The sequence below is a fragment of the Coturnix japonica genome, chromosome 4 (assembly GCF_054131305.1).
Source record: "Coturnix japonica strain WE chromosome 4, WE-NBRP24, whole genome shotgun sequence".
Lineage (NCBI taxonomy): Eukaryota > Metazoa > Chordata > Aves > Galliformes > Phasianidae > Coturnix > Coturnix japonica.
Window position 1 is genome coordinate 88,751,874 of NC_140666.1, and position 24,845 is coordinate 88,776,718.

Here is a 24,845-nt window from a genome sequence, read left to right on the forward strand (position 1 = left end):
GTTTAAGAACTCATAATACAGAAAATTAGTATAAACTTGCCACTAACACCTTATGCATATATATATTTACCACAGCAGAACAAACCATACTTTTGCTATGGGCTGAACATTAAGTTCTCCATCTTGGGGGCTGTTGCACCCTGGCAAGACATTCTGAATTAGCATCTGATTGGTTTTAATCCTGACAGTGCAGTCAAAAGGGCATCATTATCTCTATGGCAGAGAAGGATATGGAGAGCTTAGGGAGGAAATCAAACCCTAAAGCAAACACACACCCCTGTGGCCAGCCAGATCCAGTGACCAGCTGCTGCTAAAATGTTGTGACAGAGCTGATGGTGGCCCAGAGTGTTTTCTGGGTGGAGAAGACTTGTTTTTGATAAGTCAGTCCAGAAATGGGCAGTTAAAGAATGAATCTGAACAGTATGACTTTCTTTCTGTTCCAACATCCGACCCCATGGAACAGACTCTGTCTACATCCTCTTTCTATTGATGCAAGTTTGATGCAGCAGGGTTGGTCAAGAGCAAAGATGAATGCAGAAAGACAAACCCCACCAGTGCATAAACACAAAGAGACACCTTATAGCCCAAATACCTTGAGAAATCACACCGAAATAAAGAAACCAGTCTTGTATATGCATTTTTTTTTAAAAAAAGATACATCACTTTTAGTGTATTTGTTCAAGCTGGCTGGACACCGTACTGAAGCACTGTAAAGCTGTCAGAGAAATCATATACTCTTTTTTTTCCCATTGTCAACCAAAGCGTGCTTTTATGGAGTCAGTTAGACACAGATTATGAACACACATCACTTGTCTGAGAATGAATTACAGCACACCCTAATAAACATATCCATCTTTGCTCACTGCTTATCCCCATGATGGGGATGGCATCAGATTTTCCTATCCGACCAGAAAGGAAACTGTGTGTTTATTTGTGTTTCATCTTCCAAGTGTGCCTCCTTCAAATGCAGCAGTGCTAAAGTGTGAGGGGAAAGAGGGTCATTGGTGTTACTGCTCTGGCGTGCAAACCTGAACACGAGCTTAGTGTGAAGACTGCATTTACACTGGTGGAAAGAGTTCGTATAAGCTGGTATGGCATGAGTGCTTGGATCTACAATGGAGCCTACAGCTGCTGTTGTATCTGATAGAGAATTGCAGTCAGCATCATCTTTACATGGTATATCACGTGGTTTCCACCGACCTTAGAGCCCTTTATGAAGGTGGAGAGCCACAGTCCTATCAAGATACTTTTTTTTGTTTGGGTGGGGGGTTGCTCTTTCTTTCCTCTCTTTTTTTCATTTTATTTTTAACAGGTGGGGAAACTGAGGCACAGAAAGGTGGTGTGATTTGCCCACAGTTGGTGGTAGACCTTGAAACCCCTGGTCTCTCTCTCAGCTGCTTAACTCCCACCTGAGTCGTGGTGGAATGGCTGCTTGCTTGGTTCTCTTGAGGAGAACTGCATCTCCTCCAGGAGAGGGGGGAAAAGTGTCACTCCCAGTGGCAATGTCTGGCAGAGGGCAACAGCACACATAGTTTCTGCCAGCCCCGAGAGGCAGGAGAAGCAAGGAACCTGAAATGGATGGGCAGGAGTTTGCTGGTCAGGCACTGAATTGGAGGACATTGCTCTACAGGATGCATTCGTGTCTCTCTGTGGCTTTCAGGGCCTCGTGCATGCTGGCGGCAGAGAGTCTCCTGTTGATATTCCTGTACCTGCACCTCAGGAGGTTCCAGAAAGTAGTCCTCAAGTCTCGGTTAAAGAAAGCATAAATTAAGGGGTTGATGAGGGAGTTGGTGTATCCCAACCAGAGCAGAGTCCTCTCCAGCCTCAGGGGCAGGCAGCTGCAGTGTATACCACAGATAAAAGGCCGAGCCGTTGACATAAGGAAGAACGGAAGCCAACAAAACGTAAAGGCCCCCACAATTATACCAAGGGTCCTGGCTGCTTTTTGCTCCCTTTTGAAGATGGAAATATTCTTCCGGTCTTGCCGGAGCAGTTTGGAAAGCGTGGCACATTCCTCCACTGCCTTGGTGCGCTTGGAGCTGGGATGGCCACGGCTGGAGGCTTCCAGGCAGTAGACACCCTCCTCTTCGTAGTGCTTGGAGAAGTTCATGAAGCGGTGCTTCTCAGCACTCACCTTGGCAGCTTTGTAGATCCGGCTGTACATGACGAGCATGACGGCCATGGGGATGTAGAAGGCAACCCCTGTGGAATAGACCGTGTATCCAAAGTCCTGGCTGATCAGGCAGACTCTTTCCACGGTGACGTTCTTAGCCCAGCCAAAAAGAGGAGGGAGTGTGATGGAGGCAGACAGGAGCCAAACGATGAAGACCATTTTGGCCATCAGCTTCCCATTTTGTCTCACGGGATACGTGAGTGGCCGAGTGATCCCCAGATACCTGGAAGGAGAAGAGTTGCAAAGTGGGTATAGGTGTCTTGCTCTTTGCATTGCAGTTGAGGCACCACTACTTACAGAATCATAGAGTCATTAGGGATGGAAAAGACCTCTAAGATCATCCAGTCCAACTGCTCACCTGCCACTAATATTGCCCACTAAGCCACGTCTCTGTGTATCACATGTACACATTTTGGTTGGCACTGGGCAATTTTCATTCCTAGCTAGTGGTGCACTGGAACAGGTTGCCCAAGGAGGCTGTGGATGCCCCATCCCTGCAGGCATTCAAGGCCAGGCTGGATGTGGCTCTGGGCAGCCTGGGCTGCTGGTTGGTGACCCTGCACATAGCAGGGGGTTGAAACCAGATGATCATTGTGGTCCTTTTCAACCCAGGCCATTCTGTGATTCTATGAATTTCAGCCTGGAAACAGAGTAAGAAATGAATTTCCCAAGTGAAAACATTCCCAGGGAACTGCAGCATCTTCTGTGAAACTTATTTCACACCCCTTCAGCTCTCTTGCCTAGAGACCCTGTTTCAACTATTCCCTGCTGCTTTCTTGCAGCCTCCCCATGCATAACACAAGAAGTCATTGAATTTATGAGCACAATCTGGGATCGGCACGGTTTCCTTGGGAATAAAAATAAAGCTTAGTTTTCCACCAGAGATTGTTTGTACGGAGAATATGCAACAAATTCCAGCAATAAGATGTACACACATAGAATGGTATGAGTTGGAATGGACCCTTCAAGGCCATCTGGTCCCACTCTCCTGCAGTTAACAGGGACACCCACAGCTCCATCGGGTGCTCAAACCCCCATCCAGCCTGACCTTCGGTGCCACCAAGGGTGGCTCAATGAATGGAGATCCTTATGGGAGACACCAAAAGCACACGATGACCTGTGGGCAGGTGAGTTTTAGCGGCTGGAGTTCTGAGTTAATAAGATAACTGTGTGTATCAACCGCCAGCTCCTGGATCAACAACAGCGTGTGATCTTGAAACATCCCCAGTGTTGAGGGGTGTTTGTATGACTAAGAAATTGTGTCAGCTGTTAGTTGGGAAATTGCAGTTGTACAAACGGGTAGGGAGTTAGCCACTGACAACAAGGGCTCCTGCTGGAAAGCTTCTGCTTCCTATTCAGCCCCAGTATGTGCAGCAAAACCCTCCAGCTGTCGTAGGGATTTCTTTCAGGTTATGGCCTCTTTTGTACGAGCCCTGCCTGCTGTCAGGAATTTGTAGGCATTTTTTAGGCAGGATGGAATCACCTCCCAATTGTCTTGGATAAACTGGGTCAGGCTGGGAAGGAAGTGAGAACGGCAGCTGTATGGGCAGCTTTTTTTGCTGAAAGCTTTTCCAGGGAATAGAAAAAAAAAAGGCTTTTTTTTCTTTTTCTTTTTTGCCAAAAGGAGGATTTCTACAGAGATGTAGAAACTGATGTGCAGTTCTTTCCAACACTCCTAACACCTCACTGTAGGTGTTAGCAGGTTTTTTCTTCCCTGATTCTTTTCCCTTCTCCAAACCCTCCCCCAAGAGTGGAAAAAGACAGAAATAAACAATAATAAATAATCCAATTCTCCCTTCCCTCACCAGCGCCAAATAAATTCTAAGCTGAATTATTCTCCCCTGAATTCTAAATAAAATGGGTTTTATCCCCATTGAATTGTTCTTTACCTATTTTTCTCTGTATTTTCCTCAGCTGGCCTTAGCTGCAAAAAACAAGCCCAACCTTACACAGCCACCTACACTGCTGAATGCCTCATGCTTGCACAGGCTTAAGGATGGTGTTTGTAGGCACAAACTCAGTGCAGCCTCAAAGGAAAGCACTTGTAATTCCAACACACCATGAGAACCTGCCTGGTCATTGCAGGGGAGTTGAACTCAATGACCTTTAAGGCTCCCTTCCAACACAAATGATTCTATGATTCTGTGCATTGAGAAGGATGAAGATGGGCAGTGGGACTGGATTTGGTGCTGAGCTTCCAAAAAAAATTATCTTCTCCATCTTCCTGCCTGATCTGAGCTTGGTGAGAAGTGATGAGCTTCTGCTGCATCCCCAAATCCAGCACCAAAAGAACCTTGCACACTGATATATGCTGCACTGTGTGATATCCTTTGTTACGCTATTACCCAGCTCTCTTTAGAAGCCAATCCACTCGGGATTTGCTGAAACTTTAAGGAATTTACAGGCTAGCCAAGCAAAATGCACAGTGACGAGATCTGGAAGGCAGGCAAAGCCAACACATCTCAACTGTGCCATCCCTGCTGGAAGAAATGGGGCTGTTCTGAGGTCTACACCGATGGCTGCGATGAGAGTGGGGAGGCCTCAAAATAGGGCAGTGTCTGCTACAGAGCAGAGACAGGCACTGAAATTCAGATCAGATTCCCTCGCTTTGATTCGTTTTCGTGTGTCTGTCTGCCTTGTTGTTAATCACGTTTAGTGGTAACGAGGAATAAAGGGCAGTTCCCACAACAGGGATTTCCTCGTGATTTGTGTGACTTTGCTGCTCCATCAGTTGCTCCAGCCCCCTGAACTTCAGCACATTCATTCCGTGCCCAATGGCAGCCACTGGGTCCTTATGTCAGGGATTAAATAATAAAGGGAAGGAAAACCTCCCCAAGGTGTCCCCTATCTCCATGCTGCAGCTCCTGAAGGAGGAGAGGAAAAACAGCACTCACTTGGGTCAAGATGGGATCATTTCAAGCTGTGCAAGGGGAGGTTCAGATTGAATGATGTTTATCCTCTGGAAGAGAGGCTGGGCACTGGCACAGCTGCTTATGGAGTGGTAAGATCACCATCCCAGGAGGTGTTCAGGAGGAGATGAGGACCTAAGGGACATAATCAGTGGGCACAGTGGGGGTGGGTTGGGAATGGACTTGATCTTAGAAGTCTTTTTCTACCTTAATGATTCTATGATTCTAACTGAGCCCAAATGAGCCCAGAGTTGAGGTTTCTTGCACCCCACTGTTTTACCTGTCCATTCCTTGGGGCCAAATTCCAGGATGGTGCTTTGCCTGCCCCATCCTCCTAAGGGAGAAGGGACCTCCACATGTAGGACAGTGGGCAGCTGGAGGTTGTGGCTTCACACAACCATCCCCAAAGCATCACTGGGAGATACTCATCCTGCTGGTGATACACCACTGGGGCCTCCCTGGCCAGGGTTGTATTCCAATGAAGCACAAGGGCAAAGCAATGCAGCAAAATACTGTGCAAGTTTCATCCCACCAACACTTTCATAGCCTCGTGAAGGTTGGGAAAGACCTCCAAGATCATTAAGTCCAACCATGAACATCACCCATGCTCTCTAAACTTTCAAGAGGCATCCCTTCCATTGGGGGCTAAACCAATTTGGAGCTCATTAAGCTCATTATCTGATTTGGGGTAGAAAACACCAAGAAGAAGGGAGAGCCCCACAAGGATTGCCTGGGAAATGGATGGGGATTTCATCCTCCATTCCTCCACTGGGAAAATATACAGCGTTTTGAGGGGCTTCGTTTATCCACAGCTTGGATTCTTTACGGAGAGCTTCTTATATTCTGAATATCCAGAAGGTTTTTTGTTTAATTTTTGCCTTTATATATATACATATATATATATATATATATAATAATAATGGATCTATAGCTTTGGCAGGCATTTATATAAGAAAAATGTAGGGGAAAGATGGATGTTTCCAGCATTTTTCATTTTTTGATTTAAAGGAAAATCAATCAAACGCCGCTTCAGACAAGATTCGTTCTACCAGCTTCAATCAAGGGGCTTTTAGAAAGCGCTCTGCATTAATAATCAATAATAGCAGCCTGTATTTTATTAGTAGCCATCATCTTGGGCAAACCAAGCATCTTTTATATCTAAGCTAAGCAAAGCGTGAGGACACTTCAGCCATCAATAAAAGGGCAGAATCAGGCAGCTGCCCAGCAGTGCTGATCAGGTCAGCATTAAGCAGAGCACCAGAGGAAGAATTCATATACCATAGGACATGCCAAAGGAAGGAGGAATGGTTGCTGTCCTTTCTTCTTGCAGGGCAGGAGAAGCAGCTCTGGTGAAAATTCCAGTTAACCCCTCACTGCACAATGCTTTAATCTCTTTTAAAGCAAGTATTTCAGACTCTCTGCAAGCTCAGCAATCCTTGTGCTTCAGCCCTGATTTGCATTAGTATATGAGATGAAATGCTCACCTTTGGAGCTGTTTCTATCAGGGGTTAAGCCCCAAATCCCACCCATCCCAATGTCCTGGATCCACTCTTTCCCTCTATCCACCTCCACCAGGTGCCTGACAGGAATAGAGCAGATAATGGCTTGATGAGGAGCAACAATGACTTAAAGGATGCTTGAGGCAATCCATGCAGACCACAGCCCTTTCCTAGGGATTCTTGAGGGAGAAAGCAGTGGGATGGTGCCTCAGTTTCTTCTCAGGGCACCAGAGGATGTTCAGAATATTCCCCTTCTTTAGGCATGGGATAGGCTGAGCTCAAAGTGGGTTTGACAGAGAGGTTCACCCACCCATCCCTCTGTGTCAGTGGTCTGGCACTGACACAGGCTGCCCAGGGATTGAGGAGCTTGGAGGCTGCATGAGATGGGTACAGGTGAGCTGCCCCCACTCCTGGTCTCTTCATGCCCAAATCTACATGTCCAGTCCCATTTCAGTGTTGAAGGGCAGATGAGTGTTATCCAGGACATTTGCTTGCACTGTGCCTGCCCACATTGACAGTGATAATGGGCTGGAGAGAAGTGGTTAACATGTGGGATGAGATGCAATGATTTTCATATAGGGTCTGTCCTGTTTGCTTGTGTGTTTGGAAGAGTGGTTGTTTGTAGGAGGGAAAGAGATAAAGATGGAAGGGAAATAAGGAAGGGGAAGAAGGAAGGAGAAAAGAGACAGGGAAAAGGGAAGTTTGGAAACTGAGGCCAATCTAGTGAATGTTCAGCTGCTGCTTCACTCCTCACGCATCAAGAAGAGACATTCAGGTATCTCATTACTGCATTTGATCTCTTCCTGCTGACACAGAGACACTTTTCTCCCGACCTTGCATACACTTGCTTTTTAGGAACAGCCTGCTTGTGAAAGCTACCAGCTCAGCAGCAGAGCTGTGAGGTTGGTGGAGATTTTGCTTTCTGAGCAGCACCCCATGCAGAGCAGCAGCTGGCAAAGGGCTCAGGAGCAAGATGCTGCAGCAGCCAGCTTGTGTCTGACCCTCCTGCTCTGTCACCACACCTGGATGAGCCACCAGGGAGCTGTTATCGTCACTGTGGCCAGGGCACGCATCTTGCCAACCCTTTCCCTTCTCAAGCTGCTTATCACAACCCAGCCTGGCTCAGTGGTGCCAGCATGAAGCCAAATCACCCCTTCCATAAAGCCAGCATGCGTTTCAGTTCTGGATCCGTCCCACCGGCTCGTCAGCACAATGTCCCTAATGACGCAGGCTGCTATAATTAGACCCAGGGGGTGCTGGCTTGCCCGAGTCGCATTGCTTTGCCAGACATGCTCAGCCTTTCCCTTTGCACTCCAGGTGTGGGAGCTCAACCCAGAAAAACCACACTGAAGCATGCACTGGGCTACACTAGGGTTTTATTGAACTTGGGATGAGGTATGGAGATGCCAGCACTCTTGGCCAAAGCACAGGCCCCGTGAGCAGCAGAGCATCCCATAGGGTTGGGCTACAAGAGCTCCATAATGTGGTTGGTTCTGAACCTGTGCACTTCTTTGGCTGAATAATTTCATTGAGTTGGACTCCATGATCTTTGCGGGTCCTCACCCATCCCCTCCAAACTCAGGATATTCTATGATTCTAATTTTATGGGCCAACCCCCTTCCATGGTGATATGGATGGACAAAAGGCTCTGTTCTGCAAACCAAGAAAGACCAACATGCTGTCTGAAGGGGAAGGATGAAGCAAGAACTTTGAGAAGTTACTTGAGCTGCAAAGGGCACCTATTTCATACAGAAAACCCTCACTCACCCTGTACACTTGGAAAACACATGCAGCATCACTGCACAGAGAAGCTGTGGATACCCCATCCCTGGAGTCATTCAAGGCCAAGTTGGATGGGATCCTGGGATGTAGTGTTTGGCAGCCCTACCCATAGCAGGGGGGTTGGAGCTCAACGATCTTTAAGGTCCTTGCCAACCTAAGCCATTCCATCATTCTATGATCTTGATTCTGGTGGCCCTCAACCAACTGAAAATCCCCATACCCAAACATGCAGCTGCCCCATTTTCCCTACCTGTCCACGCTGATGATGCACAGTGTCATGATGGAGGCGGTGCAGCACATGACGTCCATGGCGATGAACACATTGCAAAACACCTTCCCAAAGAGCCACTCTCCCCCCACCAGGTCCGTGATGGTGACAAAAGGCATGACAGCAAAGGCCACTGAAAGGTCAGCAGCAGCAAGGGACACCACCAGGTAGTTGGATGGCTGCCGGAGCTTCTTGACAATGCAGACAGAGATGATGACCAGACCGTTGCCTGCGATGGTCATGAGGATGATGATGGAGAGCACGGCTCCGATGACGATCTTCTCAGTGTCCCCATAGAGCAGGATCTCCTCGCCGCAGTCCGTCGTGTTGGTGAGGTTGGAGGAAGGCAGGTTTGGCTCAGCAGGGATGGAGGGTTCCTCAGTCATGAATGGATTTGGGAGCAACTCCTGAGCTGGGTATTGCTGCTCTGCGTTCTCCACAAAGAGAAGATGGTGTTCCAGAAACCGCCGGGGGCTGCCCCTCAGCAACATGCTCTGAGCTCACCGCAGCGGGCAATGGCGCGGGCTTTCTCCCAGCAGTGACACCTCCAGCAGCAAAGCAGAACATTTTATCACATGAAGCCTAAGGAAATAAAACACCACCCTCCAGCCCCTATCTCTTGCCTCCCGGAGCTGCAGATGGAGCTCATGTGCTCGTTGAGGAGCTGTTTCCCAAGTCTGCTGAAAGATGCACAGTTTGTTAGATCTGGAGGATGCTCGGAGGAAGCTCGCTCCACTTCTAAAGGAGCACAAGCTGCCCAATCTTCCTGCAGTGACTGCCTAATTGCCTGCATGCTTTTCCAGCAGCACAGATAGCAGCAGCTGATTGCAATTGCTCATGGTATTAAGCACTGCTGCCAAGCTGTGCTGTTGGGCTCGCGCTTCCCGTGCGCATCCGTGTGCTCTGCACATACTATAAGTGAATGCAAGAGAGCGAGTGACAGCACAACCCTCAGCCCCAGAATGATGCCCACACACTGCTGGCTGCATCTCCTGCTTGTGTCAGTGCACAAACTTCACCCTACAAATCCATGCAGTGCCAACATGCACACGCAGAGCTGCAGCGGCAGCACATGCAGCATCACTGCCACCAGTACCACGTACAGGCAAAGGGAGGGCTGGGGCATCCCTGAGCTGTGGGGTACCCGATGTGAACACAAGCAAGCAGCAGAGCTCCCATCCATAATATTCACCCCTACAAATATTTCCCCACCACCAATGGGGAAACTTCGGGGCAAGGCTAACCCTAAGCAGAGCTCCGAGCATCGCGCACGCCCTGCATCCTCCTCTTTCTGCTTTCCCCTTGCAAGGAGTTTTATTTAAACCCAAGGAATCCCGCAGACCCCTCTTCGCATTCTCCCCTCCCACCCCCCCGGTTGTGACGGGGGTCCCACCTTACCTGTGCCGAAGGGGTGAGACATCCTCCAGTCCAACCCCGAGATCTCCAGGCGGGAGAGGAGCCGAGAGCCCCCGGAGCATCATCCTCTCTCCCCTCCCCGGTCCCTCCCACCGCCACCCCCCCCCTCACTCCTCTCCCCGTCTCTCCCAACCGTTCTTCCCGAGCCTCAGGAAGAGCAAAGAGAGCTCAGAGTTATGGGGGGGGGCAAAAGCAACGGCTGAACAGAACCAACCCTACCAGTGGAGAGCTGGGGGGGCACAGCTGGAAACTGGGCAGCCACCCCTGAGCGTGGTGCTGCAGGTGAAGCAGAGCTCTGGGGGGGTGCAGGACCATCAGCATCCTACCCTGTTTCTTTCTGCTCAAAGGAATTACCTTGTAGGAAGGGGTTTCTATCCCTTTTCCATGCTGTTTTTTTCTTCCTCCTTCCCTCCCATATATGCAGGAGGTCCCATATTCATACAGATCTATGCTAAAGGGATGCAAACAGCTCAGGCTGAGCCTTCTGTTAAGGAAATGGAAACAGAGGTAAATCCAGCCTAGTAAGAGCATGCAGCCACCTCTGTGGGTTCAGCCTGGGAGCAATGGGTGCCCCATCCCTTGGGGGGGACAGAGTGGGTTCACATCCTTCTCCTTGCTCCATCCCACACCCCTTGGAGAGGAAAAGGAGCACACAGAGCAGTGTCAGAGCACTTTGCACACCTGGAAATGGATTCTCAAGGCCCAGCTTTGTGGAGAACACACTCTGGGAATGCAAGGTGCATCTCCTAGCATCCTCTCTTTGCCCACTTCTGCCCTATGCAAGCCCTCCCAGTGTGCAGCACTTTTGCTTTGATCATGGGGGAAAAGCAGCTTTAACCCAAGGTGCTGCACACTGTGGTACATCAGGTCACTGCTCCTTTCAAAGTGCATCTGAGAGTGATGCTGCATTGAGCTGAACCGGGGCTAAGGCTGAGCTTACCACTTGTGTTTCTCTTTGCTGTGTGTGTGGGAGGATGGCTAAAATAGCTGCCTTACCAGGGCAAGGCTGTGCTGAAGCGATGGCTCTTTTGCTTATTGCAGTAGAGGAGTGGTTGCTGCAGCTGGGTGGTAGGATGGGATGGGGTCAGAAGGGGGCTTGGAACTAGATGACCTTTGAGGTCCCTTCCAACCAACCCAAGCCAGCCATGATTAGGCTCCTCTAGTAGAATATCACCCACACACCCCTCAGCAACCAAGACCTTCAAGGTGAATGAATTGCAACAAAATCCACTTTTTGACCTTGTGGGAGGGAAACCTGCACCAGAAAAGTGTCTCTGCACAGAACTATGAAGCACATTGGTTTTCCCCTTCCAGCAAACAAGAGATGAAGTGAGAGCCCCAATCTCTGCCCATTTGTGTTCTTCCATCTTCACCAGTGGCCACTGAAGCGGCTGTTTTAATAGCTATTAATTGTCAACATTCATCTCCATCATCTCTAACGATGAAGTAAAAGTTATTAATATGCAAATTCTGAGAGATCTCATTAACTCCAAGGTCTTCAAGCTCCCAAAGTTTGTGGGATTAGCATCCCAAATCAAGCTTTCCTGCATTGTAGGTGTTGATATTTCTCCCTCTGAGGAGGCAGAACCAGTCCAGAGGGATAAAATTATTCACTTGGCCCTATCAGTTTAGGTCAATTTATCAGTTAGACCTCCAAGACACGACACAGAACTGCAGGAAATGAACCAGACACTTGAGATGTCCAAGATGGTAATGGAATACAGCCTTCAAAAACCAACCTGCAGTGCTTCAAAGGGAAAAGAGTGTTCAGAGAGTCACTAAATGAGATACGTAGGACATGGAAAGGGATTGGTTTTGGCTGGACCAGGACAAGATTTCTTGAACCTCTTCCTCAGCATGAAGTCCTCAACCCAGCCTAGGATTCTTCACCCTCCCATGTCATTGGCTTCCCCTACAGCAGAAATACAGGGCATCACCTTTGTGCAGAATCATGGAATCATTAAGGTTGGAAAAGACCACTGAGATCATCAGATCCAACCATCAACCCATCGCCACCACAGTCACAAAGCCATGGCCCTCAGAAACTCATCCACAGGGGAGGAGATGGAGGCAAAGTGATGGGACGCTGCTCATAGAACCCCATGAGGACTCAGGGTCTGCTCCCAAAGAGGTGGTGGGTTCCCACATCCCTGCAGACACCCAAGGTCAGGCAGGATGGGGCTCTGAGCACCTGATGGAGCTGTGGGTATCCCTGTTCATTGCAGGGAGTGGGACCAGATGACCTTTAAGGGTCCCTTCCAACTCAAACAGTAAGATCCTATGAGATAGGTGTTATAGCATCAGGCATAGCCACACTCCCTCTGCTGGAGCCTGCACAGACAGCACTCAGTTTACAGCATTCAGATAGCCAAAGATGTGCATGCATTGAGTAACCAGGAGAAATTACCATTGGGAGTTATCTGTGCCTCCAGCAGAGCAGCCAACCCACGTGCTGGTGGCATCACTGTCTTCCTGATGGCCTGGAGAGATGGAAGTGACTCATGGTGGGGTGGGGATGAGGCAAAGGGACTTTCACTGCAGGATGAGGAGGAGAAGAGCCCCCAGCAGCGCCTGGTGGTCTGCAGATCAATAAAAGGAAAGAACTGCAGAACTTAAAGAGGAAAGGGTGAAAAAAACCAAGTGATTTAGTTGAAGTTTCTAATGCAAACCCTTCAGGTGCACAGTATAAGGGCATAATCACCCAATTGCCAGCTTTTTATTAGCAAGCTGCTACTGTTACTACCCAATCTTTACTCCAAGTGGTGGCCACATGTTGGATGTGCAGCATTTCCACTGACCTCCCTCTAATACACCACCTCTTGGGTACAGCCTGACTTTAGATACCTGCAGTGATATAGGGACTGTTTTATTTTGGGGTGCCCCTATAAAGAACATACCACCCTCCTCAGTGGTAGCACAGGTGTTCCACCTCCATCCCATCCAAACGAGAGACGGAACAAAGCAGGTGATGCAGAACACGGTTGGACTAGGTGATTTTGGTGGTCTTTTCCAACCTTATTATTCTATGACTCTCCTGGTTGACCCTCCTCTACATCTCAGCAGGATACGGCCCAGGAGGGAGGATCCTCCAGGATGCCCCCACCAGATGGAACCAAAGTGATGGGGCTCACCATAGTGGTGTGGGCTGAGGATCTTTGGAGGTGGCGGAGGTGTTGGGGTTGATGAGCAAACAGCACCGGTTTGGAAATAAAACCCTCCTTGTCTTCTTTGGTCTGTCCCCTAGATGGCACCTGCTCTCAGCAGATTAAATCCCTGATGGAAAGCAGTAGGAAAAGGGACGTTAAAAACAAAGCAAAACAACCCCAGAAAACTAAACAACAACAAGTCGAGAAAGGCAAAGAAAGAAAAACCCAAATATCAGTTATATATATAAAGAATTTATAGCTATTTCTTTGTCTCCTAAAGCAGGAATGTGACATACCTCGCCCCTATATCATCCCTGCTGCTTTTTCCTCTCTGAATGTTCAATTCCACCCTCAAAATGCCATTGGGAGAAGGTAACAGGCCTTATTCTGCAGCAGTGAGGGGACATTTGGAGGCAATAATGGCCCCCATCAGACCTCAGTGCCTCTCTGAACACTTTACCCATATAGTTTTTGGCTGAAGGATGTTAACCCCCCCCCCCCCGTCCCATCACTGCAGCTGGTGGGGAAGGGAGGATGAGGTGCAGGGAACATGCCCCCATCTGACCCCTTCCTTCCCAAGCACTGAACGGTGCTGACATTCAGCCTGACTATTCTTAGATTTGCTTTGAACAGGGCACTTGGCACCCCATAGGGTTGTAGCCTTGCCAGGCTGATGCCCAGCAGCCGCAGCCTCATGTGGTGACAGCCAGAAGGTGATGTGTCCTGCCCACCCCTATCTGCTCCCCATGTATTTATGGCTCTAACACCAAGAACACCTCCACAATGCTTCAGTGTTTCTGCAGCTTTCCCAGTTCACCCCCTGCACCCCGAATGGACCTGAGGGATGTCCTGGTTGAAGCCTGGTTCTATGGGGCTGGAGGATGGCAGCTGAGAGACCACAGGGGAGGCACAGGTTTCCCTCTGGAGCTGCTGGATTCACAGAGTGACGCATGAAGGTCTGTATAGCAGCTGGATTCTCCTTCCCTGGAGAGCCCATCTGCTCTTGGTTAGCTCATTCATGCCTTCCCAGACATCACTGCAACCTCACACATAGAAGAACATCAGGCTGGACCACCAGAATCATCCAAAGCATTTGGCTTTGACAACCCAGGAAGTACATCCAGCTCTGCCCCCTCACCTCGGACCAGGGCTTCCAGGCTTTCTTTGGTAGGTTACCACTGCAGGAATGCCTGCTTTAGTAGAATCATCACACTTGGAAAAGACTTCTAAGATCATCAAGCCCAGCTGTCAGTACATCAGCATCACAATGTCACCCCTGTCAGGCTGGATGGAGCTCTGAGCACCTGATGGAGCTGTGGGTGTCTCTGCTCATTGCAGGGGGAGTACAGGTGGTTGGGAATCACCTCTTACTCCTTGTCTCCATTTTGGGCAATGCCAACAAAGTCAGAGCCATAAAGGCAATGGTAGCCAGGCCTTGACTCCCTCAGTGCAGCGCATCAGCTGAAAGGTGCAGTTATTTCTTACTCTTCCCCATTAACCATAGAATATCCCCAAGTTGGAAGGGACCCATGAAGGATCATCACATCCAACACCTGTCTCCACCCAGGACTGCCCAATAAGGCATGAAGCAACCCCACTTAGGCTGCCCATCCTCCTACCTACAAGATAATGCATCTATTCACTGTCACAGTTGAGATGCTCAAATGCTGCAAGCACTGGGGATTACAGAATTAATCTCAGCTACAGGGATTCCCACAAATAAACAATGAAATACATACAAAGATCCAGGCTGTGCTGAGAGCTGAAGGTTAAATAAGGGACACTGATTAGGCACGAAGTAGAAATATATAAACAGTATATTTCTTTTTATTTTGCTTTTAAATACAACTTCCTTACACAGTAAAGGAATTCCCTTTACCTCCCACCTTCCCCCCAACCCTCACATCCCAAGCAACTCTTATCAAAAGAAATCACCCCACTGTAAAATCAGCACTAGATAGAGGCATGCGCTTTGAGAGCATACTTAGCAAGTGCAACATCTATAGGTCCTATCTCCATAAATAGGAACGTGTGTGCTTCCCCTCGCTTACAATAGTCCCCCAGCAACCTGGGGTGGAAACCTCCCACACACCAACCAAACCCAGAGGGGTTTAACCAGTTATGTGCCATGTATCAGGAGATGTGGCATTGAGGGATGTGGTGGGGATGGGTTGGGGTTGGACTTGGGGATCTTAGAGGTTTTTTCCAACCTTATTAATTTTGACAGCAGAACGGGGGGAGAAATGAGGATGCGCATGAGATGCAGCCCCTTCCTCAGGTGGAACCAAGGGGAAAGGGGTTTAGTTTGCACTGCGCATTGTAGGAGGGAGGGTTTCCAGCTGCTTTACTTTAAGACAATTCCTGTTTTTAAGGGTAATTCCCACATGGGGAAAAAGGTACAGCCCCACATCTTTGAAGAGGATGGAGAAAACCAGAGACTAAACACTTCTGAAGGTTCTAACAGAGCACAAAGCCATCTCTGACTCATTGAACCAGAGCAGCTCCACTAAAGGCACGAGGCTGAGACCTTCCAGGGGTCAACAGCACGATGGGTTCCTCACTCTCTGGAGGCTGCTGTGCTCTGCAGCTGCTTCATGCTATATGGGACTCCCACCTCAGGCAAAGCAAGGGATGCTCATGGCCTCTGTGTAGCAGCAAGAAGTGCCTGTGGAGGGCAGAGATGCCACACATCCCCCCTCCTCCTGCGAGCAGATTTCTGCAGCAGAGATGCAGATGGGGAGCAGAAGGCAGCACCGTCCCTTGGGACAAGCTCTTAATACTTAACACTGCATCAGAACTGTGCCAAGTGATCCGAGCTCATGCAGAGTTTTCTACAAGGGAGGGAGTCACAGCCAAGGATTGTCTTTGCTTGGAAGGAAAACACACAAAAGCTGAAAAGGAAAGTGCTAATTTGTAGTTCTTAAGCATGTGCTCAGGCAACTCCCTTGTATGTCTGCTCTTTACACCATATTGATGGCTCGCTCTTTGCAACTACAGCCAGAGCCAGCAGTATAATGGTCAGGGTTGGTATTTAAATGCCTTAATTAGATATGAAAACAATTAGAGAAGACTATTCTCTTCTAACATCCACAGGCCTCAGCACAGATAGAAAACTGGGCAGACCCCACCCATACTGCCCATTTAAGTTGTTTTGGAAGCTTGACAGATGAAAAAAGACGACAGCCCAACTGGAACACTGTGCCATAAAGTAATCAACTAAAGAGATGCAGAAGACAGCACACAACAGCAGGACAATTACAAATCCTTCCTAATTGCCTATTATGGCAGAGCGAGCCCCAAGGGAGCAGACGCTGCCACGCTGCTGCTTAAACACAGTTCTCCAGAGAAAAATACCCACTCAGCATTTTGGCAGCATTCCTGCAGTTGGGGATGCCAGAGAGCACCACCAAAGGATGAATACAGAGAACAGCGAATACGATTAAGGATAAACATGGGCACATCCCAACCCATAAAGCAGATCCTAACCTGTGACCCTTTAAGCATCCAAGTGGAAGGAGCTTGAGGTGACGTAGCATGTCTCAGGTCCCCTCCAACATCCGCAAGCTTCTTGACCAACTTCATGTGTTTTTGTTGTTGTTTTGCTTCTTTCCACGCAGAGGGACACAGTTCAGCAGCAGTTTCTGAAGCAGGGAAATACAACATGCAGTTCACAAGTTGTTTCAGTCTTCTGGTTCAGTTAGTGATGGGGACCTTTGGGGAATAATGGTTTGGAACCATAGTATATGGGTGTGTGATCATCTACCGTACTTGTTTTTGGAGCATCCCTGTTGACATGGGTCATCCTGAAGCGTGCATCACATCCCACAGTTGTTGGATTCATCTTGAAACACTTCACCAGGTGGTACAAAACTAGTTGAATTCACTCGCTCCATTCCTATCCTTCCACAATGATGCCTTGATACATCATCTGACTTGAGCTTGATGTTTATTAATAGCTTCAAATGTTGATGCCAGAGAATGTAGGGGGTTGTCGTTAGTGAAGCTGTCAGACTTGCTTCCTAAGCAATCCAGAAAGTGCTATATTGCCTGTTCAGCAGCCCGTGTTTCAACAACTTCCCCTTCGTTTACACAGAGAAACAACTATTTCCATACATCAGTGCATCAACATCATCTTTGAAGGCAACAAAATGAGTCTCAGACCAACAAAACTATTCAGGTATAAATCCAATTTTAATTATCAAGCTAATTTCTAGCTCCTACATTCAGTGCAAGGATCAAAAACTACAAATTTGAGAAGTTTATTCTATTCCCAGTTCCCCATTGCTTTGGCAACTGTTAGAAGATAACTCCCAAAAATCCATTTATTTCAGAAGCATTCAATGACCTCTGTGGTTCCAGGTGAGCATCACGGACTCTCTCAATATCTACCGACATCCTTCAAACCCAACTCTTTGGCAACAGTTATACATAGCATTGTGCGTATATAAAGAGCTTATAATAAAACTTCTTTTACATTCTAACTGTCTTAACCTTCACAGAAGTATTAAAGTGCTCGATCGACTCTGAACAGTCCCTCCCTTCCCTAACTAGCCTACTTCCTGGAGACGCTTACACATACATCAGCAAAACCAGAAGCAAACAAGAGAAAAGGTACTTGTAGGAGGAAAATCCTCTGTAGGACCATTGAGACCCCTTGACAGCCACGAGGCCTTGGCAGTCTCACATCTCTCTGCTACCCACATCTTTAGACACGGGTCCAAAACACACAGGCTAAACCAGCCCCATCCCTTGATTCTTTGGCCCGTGCATTCTGTAGAAAGAAAACTTTGCGAAACAGAACCTTAGGGATGCTGAGAAAATGCAAATGCTGAAGTCATACTGGTAAAGCAACAGCAATGAAAACCCACCCAATAATTGTGATGGTTATTTCCTCCCCCTTCCTCCCTCAGCTACCTGGATTTTAAGTGATCTTCAACTAAGTTTGACTCTGAAATTGACATTTTCAAGTTGTCATAGTCCCCTTTTGGTCCTTGTGAGCAGAGGGTTGGAGGGCGCATCTCAAAATTAAAGCTTCTTGCAACACCTGCACGCCAGCCCATCTCAGCTGCTCTGTATTGAAGGGGGATCTCATCCAGGACCTCTGTTCTTCCTCACATAAGACCAGAGGTACATCCCAGCAGGCACACTGTCTCCTCTTTCCAACCACAGCATCCACAGCACAGTTCAAACTACCCTGAAGGGTGACTTCTCCCAGCCAAGAGCTGAGACACCTGCAATATACTCCCAGGACACCTGCAGGTAACATTTTACTTGACCTTAAGTTAATGCTTCTCATTCTAGTTCTGGTTAAATCTAACATCCACAGGAAAGAACACAACAACAGATTTAAGCATTGTTAATTGTGCAATTGCTCCTTCACAATAAGTATTTAATTGTTTGCTGTCATCTTGTTCTGTTAACTGGAGATCAGAGATGCTTTTACTACCTTTACGTGGTCCCCAAAATCCTGTTTGCTGATTGCTCACCTTCTCTTTCTACATGTTGGTAACAGACATCAGCAATTTCACCACCAAAAATGACTCAAAACCTAGAAAATATTGATGAAGGCAGTCAGAAACCATGCACAGATTTTGCACTTAGTGTCAGACATCACATGAGTTACTCCTGCTGCCTTCTGGACCAACTGAAAGCCCAGTGTGTGATGGTTACCTGCTTTCATCTACTGGAGTGTCACCCTGACCTGGAGCCTTCTCAGCATTCATATGAGAATGGGCTGTGATATGAAGGCTTTCCCTGCTGCTTGGCTTGCTGTGAAGGCTGAAAGCTTTCCCTGTGATAGCTCTGGGACATTAGTGACCATGCCCACAAGAGCATACTCTTGGGAGCACATTTAATGCCCTCTTTCATTAAGATGAAGAGATTCCAGAAGAAAATAAACCTTTGAACACACATTTTAGAACTGTAGGCAACTACACTGAGATGAAATACCACCTGATATTTAGCACAAAGACACCAAATCTTCAGTGGCTTGAGCCTGTTCATATCATATGCTGAGAGGTTTTCTCTGCAGCTCTCCTCCCTCGTTACAAAGTTGGCCTTCCTCATCATGCAGAGAAAGGCCCAACCTGTAGGGAACCGAGCAAGCAAGCAACATTTCTCTGCTAATTCACAAAACAATTTCTCCTTTCCTCATTTCTTTTTTTGCTGTTTTGAAAGCTTTTTTTTTTTAATCTTCAGGACTCCACTTTTTCTTGAAGTTTTACCTGCAATCTGTAGCGTGCAGCAATGGGCAAGCATTGAACTAAAGGGCAGCTGGTTTCACAGTACTTCAGATAAGGAAACTGACCACTGTACAAGCAAAATTAAATAAACTGAAGTATAAAAGACTACAGAAGTTAGATTCATCCAGAAATATAATATAATGTCCGGGAGCGAGGGAAAAAAATTGGAGATTAGTTACAGAACAGAAACAATGAAATGACCAACAAATATTGATTAGGAGAAGGAGGAGAACTTTCACTGCATGCTATACATTAAAACTAAATGCAAAATTCACGTATCAGACCATCAAGACAGAATGATGAAGGTCTCAAGCCATGGGAAGAGGAAAGCAAAGAAATGTCTTGAATAAAGAAATGTGGGAAAAAAACCCAGTAAACAAACAGGTTCAGAGGGAAAAAAAAACAAGTGACCGTACAACAAATAAGGAAAAGCAGCACTAAAGCAGAGAACAAGAATATGGTCAGGACACCACAGGTAACACTGATTGCACAAAACACTTCAGATATTTTTTGAAAGAATCAGGCCTATTTGAATATCTATGCAAAATATATACACAAATCCATATGTATATATGTACACATAGGCACTACTGTACATATGTATATGCAATCGTTAACACAACTGCCCTTTGAGTTTCAGCATCTGACACCCGGTGCGAGCAAAAATGTTGCAGTTGTGCAAAACTACACGTCTGTGTTTGATTACCAAGTGGTAAAATTAGACAGAGCCCAAATAATTCCCAAGTAGCTCAGACCCAGATGCAGTTCCACCAACATCACCCATGAGAGCCCAACTTCTGAATGCTTCCAGGTCATCTGTAGGAATTAAATACTCATCCAAAGCTGTGGGTTGTATCAGTACAAACTAACTTGTTTCCGACCCTCCTGCTAATGAGTCTGAAGAAGACAGTCAGACATTTCCCCTGACAACAGTTTACCATTAGGCCATCCCACCTGGAATACCAATTTGGGAATACTGGATTAATAGGAAATAGAATTCAAAAGCCAAAATAGGACTGTCATCCTGTAAAAGGGTCAGCTGTTGTCCTTATAGTGCTTTGGAAAAAAGGGACATGATGCATACAAAAGGAATTTCTCCCCCACCCCTCAAACAAGGGAACACACAACAACTCTGAATGCATGCTCCAACTCTATGGCATGCTGTTCTTTGGGGTTTCCAGTTTCAGGATGTGAGAAGTGGCATTTCCATCAAGCTTGCTTGCCTCACAGCTCCAAACAATCACTGGCCTCACAAGTCCATGGCTGCTTTGGTCTGACACTTCAATGCTCGGTTGGTCTTTGATATGTGCATTACCAATGCCATATTAGAGCAGAAAGAAAGTGGTGAAAGAAAGAACTGCAGATAGATTGTTCTATGCCTCAGCAAAGATGCTCCATCCATCTAACTCCAAAAGAGCCATCCTCATAGCTCCACATGCAGCAGATCTTGTTTAGTGCTCTGCATCCATAGCATCCAAATACTTGGCTTCAATGATTCTCGGGAGCAGGTTATACCTAAGAATGAACCAGAGAGAGTGAATTAGAGCCTATTTAACTTAAGTGTTTTGTTTGTTTGTCCCAGGTCTGACCCACAGAAATGCTCTTGTTTTGTGCATGCAATAGCTTCCTGCTGTCCCCAGCTTGCTAGTGTATGGATTACTCATCCAGAAGTCACTGTTTATATCCTGTTTCTATTTTCTTAAACACTTTTACTGTGGTTTTCCAATACACAAACCATACCTGGTGCAGCCTTACATCCAGTACAACACTTTCAACAGCAAGCACTGAGAGCTCACAGGAACAAACCTTCCCAAAATTACAGGGCTGGCACAAGTGCCAGGATACAGGATACAAGGGATGTTTCTCTTGCACTTCCTCAGTCCTCCAAGTACACCAGGTCACTCTTTGCAGCTCTCCCCATGAAGAAGTTTCAATAGGAACCCAGCAGCTTCAGTCAGTCTTTTAACAAGCACTGAACACATCAAGACTTGAGATCAAGAGGCTGAGCAGGGCAGTGACATTCCAGCTTGCTGGTAAAGCTTCACACCTACCTGGCCCTTCACATCCATTTGATCATGGAGGTTATGATTCCCCTATTCCCCTACTTTCCTCTATTTTGGTGTGTGTTGTGTAATGTTTATGAACACAAACATCTTCATGGATGAATGTATTTGGGTGATAAAAAGCCACTAAGAACATGGCAGGAGGGTGCTCTCATCAGATCCTACTGTGTATTTGTAGTTTGATACTTCTCTTGCTTAAGAAAGAAGCGATTCTTCAGCTGGTCTAACAGGGCATAGTACTAGAAAGCCAGTTTACAAGCTGAAGGGTCTTTTCAAGAGCTAGAAAAGAGATCCCAAACAGCACTCACTGCTGAGAAACACCCCACCTGCTTGGACTGACCTGCCATGAAATAAAATGCTTGAGATCCATGGAAGCACAGAAAAAGAATTTAGAAGAGATTCTTCCTCTCTGAGCAACCTTAAGTATGCTTCAGGGCAGGGATAGGAGTGTAACCAAAAACTGGACACCCTACAGTTTTGGTTCAATACTTGGAAACCCATTTTCTCTCAACAAACCATTACTGAAAGTCACTGAAATCAGTTATTTTTCACACTGACACTGGAAAAATATTGGACCCAACGAATGACAATGCAAAGCATGTGTTTAATGCAGTTGGAAGGAAGGGAATGCAGCCTTGAGACAAGCAAACCATATGGCAAGTTTGCTGGATGGGACACTGAGCTGTGACTCACTCAGCTGGGTTTGATTCTCGACTTTGACCCCTGGCTACTCTCCTTTTCCTCCCTCTGCTTCTTTACACACAAAAAAGTGCATTTCTTCTTTTCTGCCTCATCAATTTAGAGTGCCAGATCTTCATGAAAAAGTCATTATTTGCTACAGAGCTATGCATCATGGTGCAGCCTTCCCAGCTGGAGCCCACAGACATTGCATGAAGGCAATGTGGAATTCAGAAGAAGGAAGCAGAGAGCAAGTTTCCATTCTGGGTAGTATCGTTTTCCCCTTAGCAGCAGGGCTAATTACAAAGGCTATTTGGAAAAGCTGCTCTGGAAAGAGAAAAGACTTAGCAGATATAGCATAAGATGACAGTGCTTTGTTTACTCAAAAAAAAAAAAAAGATGTATCTGCACCATTAAATTACCTATCTTTTTTGAAAAATTCAGGTTCTTTGACACAGCACTGTCCATGGTAATTTACCTTATAACAACATACATTAACTAAATATTTATATCTGCCCAGAGGCTGTGGATGCTCCATCCATCCCTGGAGGTGTTCATGACCAGGTTGGATGGGGCCCTGGGCAGCCTGATCTGGTATTAAGTGTAGAGGTCGGTGGCCTTGCCTGTGGGCAAGTAGGGTTGGAGATGCATGATTCTTGGGGTCCCTTCAAACCCAAGTCATTCTATGATTCTATGACTTAGGTAAGAACATCCTGGATTTTCTTTTCTGTACTGAGATACTCTGCAGAGGCTCAGAATTCCCACAAGAGCAGGGAATTCCAAGATGCCATTCAACCAGGCATCCCAAATACCACTTATGTGAATGAGGGGAGAGAGACTCCTACCATAGGAGCAATCATTTCAGTGCTTTCTACTGTCTGGTTCATCTTCAAACACCCTGCCAAAATAGCTCTAATCGGGATCCTGTTGAAAGCCATGGCAGCTGACATTTGCTTTTGTTTTGGAAAGAACTGAGCCCAGCTTCACCAGCCAGAGAGGATTGCCACCATAATAACTGCCTTTGCAGATTATCACATCAGGAGACCTGAGCTTCTATATCAGATGGAAAACCTCCAACACAGCAAGCTCAAAGACAACTAGATATCACTGGATGCCATACAGGCCTAAAAATAATCAAATAGACTGGAAAGAGATCTGTTCCATCCAAGATCTTATTATGGCTTCTCATTACAGCCAAAGAACAGAGAAGAAAGCATGAATGATTTAATGGAAGAATGATGAACAGTCACTTAAAGAACATTAGGAAAAAATTCAACTTCAATGATTCTCTTTCAAGGGTTGGACATGGTGATCGTTACGGGGCTCTTCTAACTCAGGCACTGCAAAGGGAGACCCAGGTGCATCTTTGCCAGCTAGGTGACTAACCAGACCACATCACTTTGCACAACACTTCATGTCAGTAAAGTCAAAGGTTCTCTGTGCTATTCTTCCTCAAGCCATCATCTACTCAGGAGAGCACTATTTGTCCTTCTTAACCACTCAGGCTTCCAACAGCTGGAAGACAAGCATAGGACATGGGAAAAAAATACGGCCAACAGTTTCTTACCTGATTGGGATCATTCCTATCATGATGAGAGGGAAGATCATCTTCATGTAGGGCAACGGTGACATGCCAAAACCACAGAGGATGAGGAGTTGCAGAACCTGCAAGCCTGTGAAATAGTGGATCTTCCTCTGGGGCACTCTGCGGATGTAATGTGTCGGAGGATAAGCAGTCTGGGAAGAGAAGAATGACATCTCAGAAATGCAACAACCCGGACTCGTGACTGCAGGATGCAGTGTGGGCTTCAAAACAAGGGTTTTAATGAAGCCAATTTACACTATGCTGTGCATTAACCGTCCTTCATGTGTTCAACAGCTGAACGTAAGATCTGTAGGGTTAAATCATACAACAAACTGACTGCATTGGCAACAACACACCAAAGATGACTGGGCATGAGAAACCCAGGGGAGAAATAACACACAATGAAGACTGCCTCAGGGAGCATCTGGAGCGCAAGAAAATATCTTGATAAGTACAGTAATGAGATTCCCCTGAGTAGGATTATCAGGGCTTTGCAGCAACACATGAAGTGCCTGAGGGGGGTGTGTGCAGAGGGTGATGGGAAGCAGAAATATTCATCCAGCAGCCCCCACCACTTGTTTCTGCACTTGAAACCCAGCTCTGCATTATTGTATAGCCTTTCTCCTGCTGATCAGATCATGCTTGCCCTGGTGGGCCCTATTTTCCACCTGAACCTTGGTATAGGAACAGCAAGAGTTGAGATTATAGAGGAGCTGAAAGAGGCTGGACTCCAACAGCCATGATTCTCCACTTATATGAACTACTGTTATTAAGAAAGAGCAAAAAGTGACATTAATAGGCTAAATATTACTCGCGGTTTCTTCTGACAGTTACTTGCTCATGTCTGAGCACAGGCTTTGACTCACTGTCTATACATCAATGAAGAGTATGAGCGACTGTCTGCTGGCACTGATACAGACTCAATGGATTCAGATTGTGCCATGACTCATTAAAAGGTTTCCACAAAAGTGAGAGTTCCACACTTAAGATTACTTTTTGCTTGGAAAATTCCACAGAATTTGTATTAAAACAGAAGTAATATCACTATTCAACCACATAACTACTCAATCTCCATCAAAAAAAA

At 46.8% G+C, this 24,845-nt stretch overlaps 2 protein-coding genes across 14 annotated transcripts in view; both read right to left on the minus strand.

Moving 5' to 3' along the window:
- Positions 1–612: 612 nt before the first annotated feature.
- Positions 613–10,141, minus strand: LOC107314079 (5-hydroxytryptamine receptor 7-like). 4 transcript variants are annotated; one of them, XM_015862957.3, is made up of 3 exons: positions 10,030–10,141; positions 8,614–9,176; positions 613–2,396 (listed from the first exon to the last, which is right to left on the minus strand). In XM_015862957.3, the coding sequence occupies exons 2-3, from the start codon at positions 9,120–9,122 to the stop codon at positions 1,625–1,627; spliced, it is 1,281 nt and encodes a 426-aa protein (XP_015718443.2). In that variant the 5' UTR covers positions 9,123–9,176; positions 10,030–10,141; the 3' UTR covers positions 613–1,624. The 4 variants fall into 4 exon arrangements, with proteins under 4 accessions (XP_015718443.2, XP_015718442.2, XP_085402030.1 ...); XM_015862956.3 differs by having other exon boundaries at positions 8,614–9,308; positions 10,030–10,137; XM_085545904.1 differs by having other exon boundaries at positions 8,614–9,311; positions 10,030–10,076.
- Positions 10,142–17,365: 7,224 nt separating this feature from the next.
- Positions 17,366–24,845, minus strand: part of SLC4A11 (solute carrier family 4 member 11) — a 124,157-nt gene continuing 116,677 nt past the window's right edge. For all 10 annotated transcript variants that reach the window (XM_015863019.3, XM_015863024.3, XM_032444207.2 and 7 more), the window contains 2 exons: positions 23,744–23,913; positions 17,366–20,950 (listed from right to left, as the gene is read on the minus strand). In XM_015863019.3, coding sequence (XP_015718505.2) covers positions 20,887–20,950; positions 23,744–23,913 — 234 coding nt within the window. In that variant the 3' untranslated portion in view covers positions 17,366–20,886. The remainder of the gene's footprint in view (positions 20,951–23,743; positions 23,914–24,845) is intronic.